This window comes from Anomalospiza imberbis, chromosome 2, assembly GCF_031753505.1.
Source record: "Anomalospiza imberbis isolate Cuckoo-Finch-1a 21T00152 chromosome 2, ASM3175350v1, whole genome shotgun sequence".
In the NCBI taxonomy this organism is placed as follows: Eukaryota; Metazoa; Chordata; class Aves; order Passeriformes; family Viduidae; genus Anomalospiza; species Anomalospiza imberbis.
This window is the reverse complement of record NC_089682.1, coordinates 75674325-75689326: the sequence shown is the minus strand read 5'-3', so window position 1 is coordinate 75689326 and position 15002 is coordinate 75674325. Positions and strand designations below refer to the sequence as shown.

General features: G+C 40.0%; 1 protein-coding gene and 2 long non-coding RNA genes across 13 annotated transcripts in view; 2 read left to right on the top strand and 1 right to left on the bottom strand.

Annotated features, from left to right (window-relative positions):
* The window catches only part of KEL (Kell metallo-endopeptidase (Kell blood group)), a 46047-nt gene extending 38941 nt beyond the window's left edge, over window positions 1-7106 (top strand). For all 9 annotated transcript variants that reach the window (XM_068182852.1, XM_068182851.1, XM_068182857.1 and 6 more), the window contains 5 exons: window positions 669-779; window positions 2818-2885; window positions 3121-3278; window positions 4095-4187; window positions 5421-7106. In XM_068182852.1, the coding sequence (XP_068038953.1) occupies window positions 669-779; window positions 2818-2885; window positions 3121-3278; window positions 4095-4187; window positions 5421-5597 (607 nt within the window). In that variant the 3' untranslated portion in view covers window positions 5598-7106. The remainder of the gene's footprint in view (window positions 1-668; window positions 780-2817; window positions 2886-3120; window positions 3279-4094; window positions 4188-5420) is intronic.
* LOC137469800 (uncharacterized) lies at window positions 6328-9442 on the bottom strand. Its single transcript, XR_010996677.1, has 2 exons — window positions 9227-9442; window positions 6328-8008 (listed from the first exon to the last, which is right to left on the bottom strand). It is a non-coding gene; the product is annotated as an uncharacterized lncRNA (long non-coding RNA).
* Window positions 9443-9527: 85 nt separating this feature from the next.
* On the top strand, window positions 9528-14470 carry LOC137469801 (uncharacterized). 3 transcript variants are annotated; one of them, XR_010996679.1, is made up of 4 exons: window positions 9528-9637; window positions 10447-11128; window positions 12725-12844; window positions 13620-14470. It is a non-coding gene; the product is annotated as an uncharacterized lncRNA (long non-coding RNA). The 3 variants fall into 3 exon arrangements; XR_010996678.1 differs by having other exon boundaries at window positions 12725-13380; XR_010996680.1 differs by lacking the exon at window positions 13620-14470 and having other exon boundaries at window positions 10447-10812; window positions 10873-11128; window positions 12725-13576.
* The last annotated feature ends 532 nt before the right edge of the window (window positions 14471-15002 follow it).

Sequence of the window (15002 nt, the reverse complement as noted above, 5' to 3'; positions counted from 1 at the left end):
GAAGGGCAGGTGGGAGATAGTGGGCAGAATTGAATTCAGTACCTCTGAAAGTGGTTTCACCAGTTCTCAGTGTTGCTGCAAGTCTGCATCACTGCATCCTGCTTTAAAGAAACCTTGAATCTGGCAGGCTGTCCTTCATGGAGCCTGAGCAATGCTACCAAAGTCCCACCATTGTGAAAAGAGCACCAGCCCCCTGAAAAAAATCCACTTTTTTGACCATTAACCCTTAATTAATGGGGATAGCTGATTCTCCTGGACTTCTTAACAAAGCCAACAGCAAGGCACTGTTGCTGGTGCATGCTGGTGGAGTCACCTCAAAGGCAGGACATAGGATGCTTCAGAAAGAAGGCAGCATTGACAGATGGGCTTAGGGCCTTACACCTCCTGCAGAGTATTCTATGCACGACTTCATAGGAGGTTACTAATCCCAATTTACTTGACAGGGAAATTGTGAGGGAGAATGTCTATGAAAACTAAGCTATTAGTTCTGACCATCTGTAAACAACTGAAGATTCATTTCAAACACCTGTAACTCTAGAGAATGTGAACTTCATCATGTGCTGATGCTGTGTGAACAGTTGAGCTATTTTTGCAAGCTCAGTGAAGGATCAAAGTGTGAGATAAGGAGTTAATACATTCTCTAATTTCTCTTTTTATTTTGCTTCTAGCTGGCATGTGCACCCCTGGAGTGTGCATTCGTACTATTCAATAAGTCACCACATGGTGGTCTTTCCAGCTGGAATGTTCCGCAGTCCTTTTTTCCACATGGAGTTTCCCAGGTATGGAGGGGCTTCAGAGGTGCAAGCTGAATGTGTTCCCTGGGCTGCACCATGCTTCCAGGAGGAATCTTAGCAGGTGGTCTGTCCTTAATTTCTTTTTCTCACTGCATCCCAGAAAGACACAGGAAAGGGGGGAAGCCCAGTTTTTTTTAAGCCAGATGGATACTGCTTGATGCATTCTGAGAGAGAGTGATCATTGACTCTGCTGAAGAAAAATCAGGATCTAGGTGAAACTGAACTAATACAAAGATATTACTCCAGAGCAAAGAGGCAGAAGTCACATGTAGGTTAACTGCAAAGAAGACATTCCACCTCTGCCTCTCATTTTCTAAATTCCAAGGATTCCTGAAATCTAACCCAGAGAAAATAGGAGCCTCACAGAGCAACTTCTTGTCAGAAGTCTTTTTCAAATGTAACACAGTTCTTTTTTTTTAAGAAACCCTTTCTACTAAGCAAATAGATTTTATCTCTGAGTCTTCCCTTGCAATAACAATACCTCTGTAGACCATACTCCTCTGCTTCTGTCCTTTCATCATATGGAACAGATTGCTTAAGCAATATTTTTTCTGATAACAAAAGCACTCCAAACAGTTGACTGTAAACAATTAATTCTATGTTCTTTTTGCCTGTAGTGGAGAGATACTTGTCCTAATACCATTGTACTGAAAAATAAGCTCACATTGTGGCAAAAGGCTGAAGTTCAAAAGAAACATGTTTCAGTTAAAACTAATTATTTTCTTGGTGGTGGTCTTCTAGGGCTTGCAGTATTTAATTTATTATAGTATGAAGAAAAGGATATTCTCAAAAGAATAGTAGAAAATATTTTTTTCCAGTGGTATGGGCTGTCACTATATTATTTCTCTGTGAAAAAGCGTCTATGCCTTCTTATTCCTTTTGTGTTCAGTGCTAGTAAAGTACATTTTTCTCACTGTCACCTCAGCTGAGTAGACTCATAAGTAAAACTTGATCAGCTTTCGATGAGTTGGTACAATAGCATTTTCTCAGATGATGCTCCAAAGTTTAAACTTTACTGGCAAAAGCCAATTCAGGTGACTGTGAGGATAATTTTTAAAATAAGAACTCAGCCAAGAAATGCAATTGTTATAGAATCATAAAAAAGGTTGGGGTTGGAAGCAACCTTTAAAGATTGTCTAGTTCCATCCCCCTGCCATGGGCAGGGACACCTTCCCCTAGGCCAGGTTGCTCACAGCTCCATCCAGCCTGGCCCTGAACAATTCCAAGGGTGGGGCATCCACAGCTTCTCTGGGTAAAAGTTATAAATTGTCAGCTATAGAGCTCCGACTGAGTTCCCAGTGATGGAATAATGATCTAGTATGAAAATGTAATGCTTCAGCAGTGTTAATCAGTGCATGGGAAGAAAGAATGAGCCCATAATTTCATATAATGGAAATGCATTTTCAGTGTTCTCTTCCTTGTGAGAGTATCTGTAAATTCATTGCATAGAACCATAGAAATTCCATTTGAAAAGAGCTACTGGGGGTTTCTAGGGCAACCTCTTGCTTGTAGCAAGATTGCCAATGCTAGACCAGAGTGATTGCAGTCAAAACATCATGATTTTAATTTGCATTGCCAATTTTATGTATCCCTTCTCACTAGACAAAAGTTGCAAGATTGCTTCTCCAAACATCCTGCTTTTGTATAGTTACCATTGTAGTTGCTGTTTGTGCAGCAGTTCAGACAGTAGAGGTTCAATAAGTACATATATCAACATCAGCAATACTTGTCACTACAGCTAACAAAGTAAGAATCTCATTCATATGCTCTTCATTGTTATGATGGCTTATTAGCAACAAATACATTGAAGTAAGCCTATAGTACAATTTGAAGCATAGGTAGGATAATTTGCACTTGTATTTGCACTTTTACATGCCTGAGTTACAATACATAGAAAGGGTTTCTGTGTAGTCCCAGAGTAGAACGCTCCTGTGGAGCACATGGTTGTGCTCAGTGGCTATAAAGAATGCTCCTCTGCCCTCTTTTTCTTTCCAAAAGCACTCTTTTCATCTTTATTTTTCAGCGCTGTGAATTTTGGAGCCATCGGGGTCTTCATGGCGCATGAAATTCTTCACTCATTCTATGGTTATGGTGGGTACTGTCTGTAGTGTCTTCATTTGTTCTTCTAGGTCCCACTGGTACTTCCCCTTAGAGGATCTGAAATCCTAGTCCTTACATCAATATATACATATATTATTAAGGTAGATGAACTTAAGGAAAACATATTTCAGTCCATGCTGGCTACAAGGAATAATCAGTGATTAGTATGAGGAACACAGGTGAATGCCATAAATAGCTTTACTTGTAGGACTTTTTTCCCCCACAGTGTTGCCTGAGGGCTGTCCTGCATGCAACAGGAGTGCACTACAAAGCTCTACAGACTGCTTAGTTGAGCAGTATGAAAGCTACAGCTTTAATGTCAATGGCACCTTCACACTGTTGGAGAATACAGCTGACACTGGAGGGCTCGCTGTCGCTTACCAGGTATTGTGATTTACTTCTGCAATCTCACAGTCTCACGACATAACACACAAGATTGCCCTGCTGCTCCTCTCTCCATGTCCCGCTCCAGTTCCAGATTTCTTGCACACCTGTGCCAGTGGAGCATGAGCCCAGCATGTCCTCTGTTAGTTCAGAGAGAAGTTCCTCACAAAACTTTGCACATAGCCTCAATATGTCCATGTAAGACAACTTCTCCCCTTCACCACCTTTACTTCCCTGCTTATATCATGCATACAAAAGCATGCTATTGTAAATATGCTTATGTTATGCTTGAGGACGTAGGCTGAGACATGAAACAGAATTTTGTGTGATGGTGAAATGACTCTATAACAATGCTTTCAGCAGTACTTTAGAGAGAATTTTTTGTTTCCTCATGCAGTACTTCAGTTTAACTGCTGAGAGTGGTGTGAGATCCCTAGGTCTAAAATGGTGCTTGTTACATTCTTTCATGAAGAACATTGGGAGGCAGAAAGTCTTTAATTTATAGTCAAATATTCGTGATTTTTTGGTAAATAATTTTCATTCTCTCATAATGTAATTACCACATCCTATGACAATGTGTGTATTAGTATCTATGTAGTAGCATCTGAAATCGTAAGGAAAGTAATTATGTTGTATTCTCCCACTTTAGATTTATTAAGGGCATGGCCAGCAGCAGAGAGCCTCAGAATGAGGAGAGAGATACAAACTTGCTAATTTATTAAATATATATTAGATTGATAGATTTCATGACAGAAGACATCAGCTTGTGGTACTCTCTAAGGAATATTTATAATTATCTATTTTATCTCTCCACAGGCCTATAAGAATTGGCTGAAAAAGCACAAAGAAGAGGATTTACCTAAGATTGGACTTTCCCACGATCAACTTTTCTACCTCAGTTTTGCTCATGTAATGAATTCTAGTCAAGTGTCTTTTTCACTCTCCATTTCTTCCATACCCTTACAGTTTGTCTTTCTCAATATTCAATCACTTTCCCCCCTCTTCACAGAACTGAGAATGACCAATGATTCTCTGAGATCCAAAATCTTATTTAGAAGCTAAAAATCATATTTATAGCTCCTAACCTGTTATGGATCTCAAAGTTAACAAAAAGCCTGTCTGCAAATATATTTTTACAAAGCACTGAAATCCACCAAAATTAAGTTGTAGCAGACCAAGCAGGCTTCATTGCCAGCCTCTGAGTACTTTTTTTGCTGTTGTGAGCAATCTCACACATGGAAAGTGAAATCTAACTGTAAAAGTCATGTATCTGTCCCTCCCTTCCTTCCTTCACTTCCCTGTCATGGTGCATAGCTGGATGTCATGTCACTGTGATTGGCTGATTGTGAAAAAAAGTGTTTCAAATGTTATTTAGAGACAAAGAACTAGAAGTACATGCACCCATAGTTTGCTGTTTCTGTGGGAAGCTGCAGTAAATTGTGCAGCTATGCATAGCTGTGCTGCCTAGTTCCTCATGATAGATGGTTGGATTTCTGTGCTCAAAAATTCACATCCTTATAAGTCATGCAATTGTGCAAAGGGAGAAGTTTTGTGTGTTTATTAAGTCAGAGCAGTGCATGAAAAAACCAGCTTATTGGGCCTTGCTGGTAAGATTTGCATTTTAGAGGCTAAATGGCAGCTGCTGCATCATTTGTTGATAAAGAAGGACTGAAATAATGAGAATGAAGTCTTGGATTGCCACTGTAACACCAGTAAAGTCATATCATTCTCCCTGAGTCTCTAGAGTAGTAATGGGATTTTGTGTAAGTGCTCTCCTTTGTTGATGAGCACTCATTGATTTCACTTAAGAAGCTGAATCCAGGCAGAGATATCTTTATCACCTTTTTTAGATATAGTCCAAGGTTGCATAAGCCTAGCCAGGGTGGCCTAAATTTTTTGTGTTCTGGACTATGCAGTATAGAAAAAGTGCAGATGACTTGTCAGAGAGTGAAATGGGGTCAGAGAAGTTTAAGGAAAGAGAAAACAATCTGAAGAAAATCTGACCATTGTTGTCAGCCATGTGTGCACATTTCCATGTTTTCTCCAGCACCCTATGACGTGTGCAGAGGCATGAGGAGCCCTAAGTCTTGTTCACATGAGGACTTTCAGCCAAACTGACTTTTCTATTTTGTTTCCCTTCAGGCAATGTGTGGACACCAGGATCCAGAGAAGCTCCAGTCTTCCCTGAACACAGATCCACATAGTCCCTTGCCACTTCGTGTCTCTGGACCTGTCAGCAATAGCCAGGACTTTTCCAAGAGCTTCCAATGTCCCAGAGGATCCCCAATGAACCCAGAAAACAAGTGCCGCATCTGGTAATGTGAATGGAAGAGCAGGAAGAGAGATGTGATCCCAGGGAGAGGAAGGCCTCACACATGAAAATACGACCATCTTCTCAGGGCTTCTAGGGTGATGTGGTGCTCTTATCCACTCCTTTGCCTCCCTTTTCTTGTTGGCCTTTCCTCAGCATTTGATGGCCAGGAAATTCTTAAACTGATCTCATGAGGAGGGGATCTCCTCCAAGGCTCTCAGTGCTCTGTCCCAGATGTGTGACAAGTCCCAGGGCAGCAAGGTGACGGGCCAGTTTCTAGTAGGCAACAGCTTGTGAGGAGTTGTGAACAGAAAGACTGTTACATTATTATTCCCTCTGTTTAGTGCATTTACCTGTCTGCTCCAGTAGCCTCACAGTCCTGTAGGAAGGGCAAGTCAATAAACTGGAGCTGTAAGACTTGGTAATATCTTACAACAGCTCTTGGGGAAATCCTGTGGGTTACTGTGCAAACCACATGTAACTTACAAGAGAGGGAAGAATCCTCTTCCCTTCTTTTGCTAATAAATTGAGACAGGTGATAGGAAAGACTCGGTGGCTACAGCTTGTAGGCTGAAAGGTAAGTGACTTAATAATGACGTTTACTAGAGGCCTTCTCTGCTCTGTTTTTGTTTCACCAGCAAAACTCAGATATAAGAGAAAAGAGGAAAGCTCCCCCATTAATGGGAGGGTAACTGGGGAGCTGAGAACAGATTCTCTTTCTTTTCCAACAAGATCCTCTTGTCTAGGGTTGAGGATATGGTAGAGGATGCAGTATAGGAGAGTCACAAAGGTCTCTAGAAGTTTCTGAAGGTTGAACAACTAGAATTCCAAGAGCTTCTCTGCATCCTGAACCTGGTTCTCTCCCTACATTTGTAAATATTTACCATCCAAGCAAAGACATAGTGATGTTGCAGGATTTTGCTTTCTACTTGAAACGGAATTTTAGGTATTCATTTGCTTTAGAGCAAAAGCAGAGTAAGAAACAACATGATTTGGGGTAGCAGAAGTGCCTAAAGTACATTCTTGAGAGCAATGTAATAATTACATCTATTTCAGGGTCTCATAATTAGAACATTTATACCAATGTTCTAAAATTTACTGATGTTAATAAGTATACAAAATACTTACACATTTTGCATACTCTTCAAACTGTTCTTGTTTATGGGAACATTTTTATTTTACTTATTATATTGGCTGCCTGGGGATTGTTTGTGGAATAGATGATGGCAAGTGGAAACATCCCTTATCAATGTAAGCATTTTAAAAATAACTGTGTTAATCCTTTTCAAGTACTGAAATATACAGCAAAATGTTTCCCAAGAATGGACTGTTCAGAGATTTTGTTTTCATTAACTAACCAAAATAGTAATAAAGTGTTTGCTTCTGAAAAAAAATTTATTTGATTGCAAATGCTTTATCATCAGGCCTGTATCTTTTTTCTGTATTTGTACTGTTCACGACTTGTCTGATACTCTTAGCTGAACTTCACAAGTAATAATTAAGAATACCTCAAAATAGTTTTATTTATTTACCATCATAAAAATAACAAAATTTGGCTTGTTCTTATCATTACCACTTAAACAGTGTATACTCTTCCTTCACTCATTCAATTATTTTCTCCTAGCAGCATGTCCAGACAAGTTTTTTTTTAAGATGTTAATAGCAAATAACTTTGCATAACACTAAGTGTATAATATAGACATTATTTCAGTGTTCTGAAACTATTTGGCTTCTGTGTTTATTGTGTTTAAAAAAAGCAAAAGGTACTCACAATATGCACTTTGAAGAGTCTAACTCTTCTGGTATCTATCTTGTTAAGTGTATGGGTAGGTACAATTCCCTGGAATATACTTTATTTTTTCTCGTTCTTCCAATACATGTTGAATTTAATAATATTCTGTTTAAAAGACAGGGTCACTGGTGAAATTGGTGAGTTGAATTAATTCTTATTATTAGTTGTTATGGTTTTACACAAAGAACATATGGGAAGTGCAAGAAGGGAAGGCTGGCTTAGAAAAAATTAGTGAAATTACTGAGAATTTATTGTGTTTCACAAAAAGAAAGGAAGACACTTTCAGTATGTGCACAAGGTCCTTGCCCTTGTCTTCAGTGCTCCTGTTCAGTTCCCTGGGATGTGGTTGGTGAAGAAAAGCTGTTATTGTCCAGTAGGTGATCATGAAACACATGTAGATGTTCAAACTGTCATCATTCATGATCACAGAAATTATTTCAAGTTCTAGGTCATGCATTAAAAAAAAAAACAGAAAAAAAATCCTGAGGAGAAGAGCCAGATCCAAGAGCAGATCCTTCACTGCTGAATTGCTCAGTGTCTCTGAGCCCTCATGCTCCACCATATCAATCACCTCCATTCCTTCCCCTGTTGATGAGGCCACAAATGACTCCTCCATTTCCTGCCAGCCTGTAAATGAGGGATAAAGGGAACAACATAAGCTTTCTTCTTGTTCACTTATTTCATACTTGAAGCCTTTTTACCTCTGCGTCCCTCCTGTTTTATTCTCCCTGCTTTCTAAACTGTCAAATTCTCTTCACCTTCACTCTATGTCCATTTCCTCCTTCATCCCAAGCAGCTTTTCATTTGTTCCTCTTCCCACTCTCTGCTTCTTTTGTCCTTTTCTTGTTTCTGTGATTCTGATTTTGAAATATTTTCTTTTAGTAATTGCTTTTTCCTCACTCCACTTTGCATCTCATATTTCTCTCCTTTCCTGTATTTTCCATTACAAAAGTTACCCCGGATACATTCTTTTATCTTTTCAGGGCGATGACTATAGCAGTAGGCTGTAATAGCCCTTAAAAGCATTGACTGGAGCCTTTTCCTGAATTCCATAGGTCCGAGAGCTGCATTTAAGCTCTGGTTTGGGTCTCAGATCTCTATTTGTGGTCTGCTGCAAATATACTTATCGCCAGCTCCGTCTCTATCACAGCTGTGCCTGGACCCTGCTATTGTGGATCCTGACCTGCAAATTGACCTCCTGGTTTGACCTTGAATGCACCCTGTCACTACAGACTTGCTTGGTAGTCATGGGACTGTGTCTGACTCTATTTTCTCTCATTATTTCACTTGGTCTCCAGGCATGTCCTGGACCTTTCCTTTCAGATCTCTGTAGGGTGTGAGGGGACAGCTGAGACAGGAGGCTGCGGTCAGGGCTGCAGGTGATCTAAGAGGCCTTAACATCTATAACTGGCCTGAACTTGTGTGTCCCTCATGTCCTCTGCCCCCTGTAAGAGTAGGGTTGGGCCATCACTGGACTGTGTCCGATCCTGGTCACCATCACTAGGTTTGGTCCTCACTGACTGGTATTCCTCCTAGAACTTGGACTTGTCTCAACATCATGGACCTCCCTGGTGACCTCTTGTCTGACCCTGACTGCCATCCCCAGGCCTGTCCTGTTGTGGCCTGTGGCACTGTCTGCCTTGCTACCCCACTCCTTTTCAGGGTCCCTATTCTTTAGGGATCATCTGACCTCCACTTCCCCTTGACATATATCTTGTTGTTCCTCCTCTGATTTTCTTTTTGCAAATTTTTTTTTCTTCTGTGTCCATACCTAATCTCATTTCCTGCCCTTAGCTGCTCTCCCACCCCCTTATTTCTCATCCTCTCTCTTCAGCCCATCCTCACCTGCTGTTGGACTGCTTTCCTCCTCCTGTTCATTCTCGGCTGTGCGAAACATGCTCTGACTTTTCACTAGTACTGAGCAGTAAGTGGCTGGGAACAAACTCATCAGATAGATGGCAAATCCCAGGAAAATTATCAGGGTTGCATTAACACCCATCCTATTTTGCTGTCTAGCACAAGACACTTTAGCTCCTTGCTGCTTTTCAGATAATGGAGTCTGGACTTAACTACCACCAGGGTCTTGTTTGGGGCACTTTGTGACATCATGACACCATCTGACATACAAAGGTGTTGCATGCTGTTAGGCAGAAACACTGGGGGCTTTCACCCTATGTAGCTAAGACGACCCCAAAGCAAGGAAAGAGTGTGAAAGCTTTTGGAAATAATTGAAAAAAGGTATGTCTCTGCTGAAAGGTAAAAAAGAGAATGAAGGGGGTAGGATCATAACAATAGGACACTACCTAATGTGAAAAAAATCACACTTAATCCTGAAGATTTCTGTATCTGACAACAAACTGAAACTGAACAAGAAATGTTCTATAAACTGGTAGAAGTGGAGTGGAAAATGTAATGAAATTCCCACTTCAGTGCTTAAGCAATTATTAGTAATTTGTGCTGTTTGGCTCAAACAGCCTTAGTAAATAGAAATATTTTTTTTTAATCCAGTCAAATGACAAGCATGTGTTTTAAATGACCTCTAGATGGTGATCTAACAACATCAATGTAGAAACAACTCATCTTGCAAAGCACCTATTCTATGGAGGAAAAAACCCATGTCATGTCTTATTTAACCCTTGCCATTCACAAATTGCCCACTCTAATTAAATTTCTGTCCAGACTGCATTTTAGAACTCTGATGATGACTTTTCACCACATAGCATAGAAGACAATTTTCTAGTTATTTTCAAATGCACATTTAAACCCAACCATTATTTGCTGTACCAAATTTCTTTCACACTCCTGAAATTTACATACAGATTTATGTTAAGATCCCTTGGCTTTTACTTAATTTTGTTTGTTTTTGTGTTGATTTTCATTTGTGTTGGTTTTGTTTGGAGGATTTTGGGGTTTTTTTGGGTTTTTTTTGGTTTTTTTTTTGGTTTTTTTTTTTTTTTTTTTTTTTTGTAGTCTTGGAGGTGGTTCACATTTCTTGTTTGTAGGGTTCTTTTTTCCTTTTCTAGGCAATGGTCCTTTCATTCAAGCTCTTCACATTTCTTTTCTAGATGCCCAAAAGTCAAGTTGGGGAATTCGCTCATCAAATCAAGATAATAATTATCGTGGGCCTATGATGGTTACTAAAGACTTAAGCACATGCAAGGATATATATATTCTGATTTATAGGCATTGAGATTTCTACACCAGGTCTTAGGTCAACTTCAGCTGGCTGTTGACATTCGGTGATCTTTTTTCCTGCTTGTCATGAAAAGATTTTACATTCAGCCCAGAAAGTTCTCATTAGAAATATATTTCAGGAGGTTAGAAGGTCAATTTTGTAAAAATTGAGTGGAATTGTTGAATGTCACATTCAACAAATAAATAATGTGTTTGGCTGTAAAATAAATTTCCACTCTACTGGCTCCTACTGAATGGTGTAATAATACACAGTCCAATACACTGGGTGTCAGGAGGTATATACTCCAACACAGGAGTAGGACAGAAGCTTCAACAGATCTGCATCAGAAAGGGTAAGAGGGAGTGGGACTGGATCATGGAATTTTCAGTCCTGCAGAGCAATTAGTAAAACAACTTCAAGGGGCTGTTCCCAACATCTCTGCATCTGAAGTAATCTGTACCCAAATCAGCATAAGATTGTATTTCAAAGGTGTTCTGCATTCCTCACAGGGAGTGTGGGATACTTTCAAGTCCTCACCCGCACCCCTGAAATTCTCTATTTCAGTGAAGTAGGTGAGTAAATAGATGCAAGTAGTGAAAACTCTTACTATGACTGAGGTCATGATGACATATTCATTCTGGCATAAGCTCACACTCCTGCCTCAGCAAGGGTTCCTGCCACTGGATGCTTGCTCCTACATATTTTCTTTTGCTGACACTAGTGCTAGTGTGGCTCAGTTAATGGGATATATTAGGTGACAAAAACATTTTAAACACGGGTTTTATTAGGTCACTTTACAAATGGGGGAGTTTTCGATGCAGTTAACTGTGCAGTCACACAGATACTACTCTGCAGTGAGCCAGCAGAAACAAAGGATTGGGGCGGGACAGAGGAAGGCTGGACTGCCCTTTACTGAGTGACAGACACTCCAAATTCAAAAGAAGCCATGGCCTTGAAAAGAAACAGTGACTACGCAATCGTTGCTCGAGTACAGAGAGTTCTGACTCCTGCTTTGCTTTGTAGTTATGTATGTTCCCTAGCAAAGTATATATAATTAAAATAGGAAAAGGGTGAAATGCAAAATGAGAAGATTTAAGCTTTTAAAAAAAAAAAAAGATGTAAGCACTACTCTTTAAACACCACTCCATCTCTGAAGAGTTCTTAAAATCAAACTGCAAAAACTTATTAAAAAACAAAAATAAATATGGAGAACCAGACTGTCTGCCTAATGTTTTTTTTCTCAGTGCGGCTGACAGTAATAGAATATTTATCTGACCATCTCAGAGCTTGTATACATATTTCTCTGGCTTTTCTCTGTTTTGCATGTGTGAAAATTTCAATTTGTTTGCATCTCACACAATAGAGAAAAAAGGTTGAAAGAATTAAATTAATAATTACTTCCCCCCCGCCCACCCCCTGCTTCATCTCCGTTCCCAGAATTGAATCACCCTTTGCCAGCATTGCCACCCCATTGATTGTGCTACATTTTTAGCATCTATCCTCAATAAACTGTTTTGTTTTACATGTTGTTGGATATTGGGCCTAATTTGGACTTATTTAAAACTCTTTTTTTTGCTTTGGCTCTCCTGGCCTGCACATTAGTAGGCTAACCTCACCTCTTACTTCTGAAGAGGAATGACCCCCATTCAAAAACCTCACTTCACGTAGCCTGGTCCTTCCCTGGAATACTCATGGTCCTTTCTGTTTATTGTCACACTGACTGCAGTGGAAAACAGACTCCTGCCTAATGCTGTACTTTTCTAGCCAGACCAAGAGATCCAGGTTCATTTCTGTAGGCAAGGGAGTGGATTTTATTGTAGTCCAAAGGACTGCCCTTGGATTCCTTTGAAGCTGAGGCTCCAAGGTAGAAAAGAACAGTGGATATGAATTCCTCTGTCCATACAATGGTGGAGAATTAGCAGGATATGAGAAAGATGAATACACCGAAACAGTTGGATAAACCAGTTAGAGCAATATTTTCTCTTTCTAAGGATTGTGACTCAGTATTTCATGTTTTCCTTCCTTAGCAAATTCTGCAACATGACTCAGTGTGGTGCAAAGATGATGAAAATACCCAAGGCAGAATGGCACATGGGCCACTGCTCCCAGGCTGGGCTGGGGGAGGGGGATAAAGCAGACTAGTTAATGTATGCTTTCTCCCTCATCAGGTTGAAAGAGCTGGTGCATGAAATCCAGTAAAAGCAGCTCTCCGGTCCAGTGAAGCTCGGGACAATTGGCAGCACCAGGAAGGTTATCACTGTCTGCATCAGATGACTCTCCTGTGTGAGGTCAAAACCCCATTGGATTTGTAATGAGGAGGTGGATGAGGCTGTAAAGTCATTCCCAAGATGGAGCAGTGAGGGCCTTGAGGCAAGAAGGAGCCAATGAAGGGAAGAAAGGAAATGGACCGAAAGATCATAATCAGTAAATTTCTGCATCCTACCCCAAGGCTGTATTCCTCAGAAAACGGGATAGTGCCAGGAAACTAAAGGCACACCTTCTTGCTGATGCCGGGATCAGAAACTGACTGAGAATTTGGGGATGCTGCAGTCTGTAATGGGGAATCCCAGAACATGACTGGAAGCAGATTCCCTTGGGAGTGCCCAGGCCTACAAAGGCCAGGCAACGGTGTAGCGGGGAATGGCACAAGCAGAAATTTGTCAAGATTCCAGAACAGAAATAAGTGGAGAGACACGAGACAGGACAGAGGGAACTGGCAGAGGGTTTGTGACTGTAGGTTGGAAATGCACTTGGCAGCTGCAAGACAGGAATGATGGGTGTTGTGTTTGAGATGAATCAACAGCTGCAGCTCAGGCCACAGACAGTTGTGAGTAGAAGTCTGTGGTGAAGGGACTGCAGGCAGTCCTGTACTATGGCTACTGATCTGGTGTGCAGGGAGTCATAAAGCGCACTTCAAATTCCGAGAAACTGATTTCCTTCAGGCAAACCAGGCTTTTCATTTGCCTGTCATGTATTATCATCAGAATGCTAACTAATCCCTGGAGTCCCGTTGCTCATGACTATCCCAAAGCAGGTACTCTCCCTCTTTGCTTTCTCATGCAGAATTCGCAGCTTATGAGGTCATCACTAAAAAGAAAACTTAGAAGGAGGGGTCAAAAAGAGCAGAAGGGTTTTGAAATGTGAACAATTTTCATCATTAATACAGGATTCTGGAAATGGAAATATCTTGCTTCTTCTAAGAGCAGATAGCAGTAGCCAGGTTGTGTCATCCCATGCAAGAGATGGGGACAACATCCTTCGCCCAAAGGTGTTGTCTATCTCACCACGACACAGAAATGACAAATGAAAAGCTCCTCAGCTGGGAGTCAAGAATGGTTATTTCAGAAAATAGTGCAAACTGTATATCCATTGAGGCATGGATTGTATAAACACTTTCTCTTCTCATTCTCATTTTGTGCCATTTCTGTTTTCATTTGCTCTTATTTGGACTGCTATTATTTATATAAAATATTAACAGTAGAATCACATGCAAGATACACGGTATGAATTAATCCTGTATTAAATCTAGTATTCTTTAAGAGCAAGAGAGTCACCTCCACAAGACAGCCCTTTCCAACCAGCTCAAAGAGCTGTTACTTTTTACACTTATTCAGATTTACCTAATTAAAAAAAAATCTAGATTTAAGTGAAATAAACAGCCATGCCTGTAATTTTGAGAAAAGTGAATTCAGATAAAGGAGAAAGTTCACAGTTGGAAGCTTCTGAATCAGAACAACTCCACTGATTGCAGAACCTGATTTCTTCATGTCAGTGGAGGAGTCAGAGGAAGCTTAAACTGTTGAGACACTGCTTTGTGTGGCCTGTTAAGCCTCACATCATATATCCAAACATCTTTATGTCTGTCATCAACCAGCTCCATATGCATTCAATAAATATTTCAATATCTTTTACAACAGCCTTACTATGCTCGTTTTAAAACACTTTCATGTTTTTCCTCTAATTTACTTCAGGCTACCCTGACCAAATGTAGACACAATGTAAGACATAAATTACTTGAAAAGAGTTTCAGCTTCTTATTATTATGTCAGAAAATAACAGTTATTAAAGCAAGCTCTTAAGAAAATTAATAAACTAAGATGATAAGAAACACAATATGGCAATATTTTGTGCCGTCTGTTCTGAAGGTAGTTGATTAGTATTTTCTGGGTTCTTTTTTTAGCAATGTAATCTAGGAACAGATTTTTTAAAAGCTCAAAAAATCCAGGGACTCAGCCCAACATGTACTGTAGGCTTTCTGCAGAAGGCATTGCAGTGCTTGTACAATGCAAGTTATGTTCCTTTCCCATGGAATCTGCATATATCCATACCTCTCTTTTTTATTCACCTTTTATGATGTAGATGCTCATTTTTTTTTTCATTTGTGAAATGATCCAAGCCCTATTCAGAAAAAGATACAATTTAATGACTATTTAATTAAATTAATAA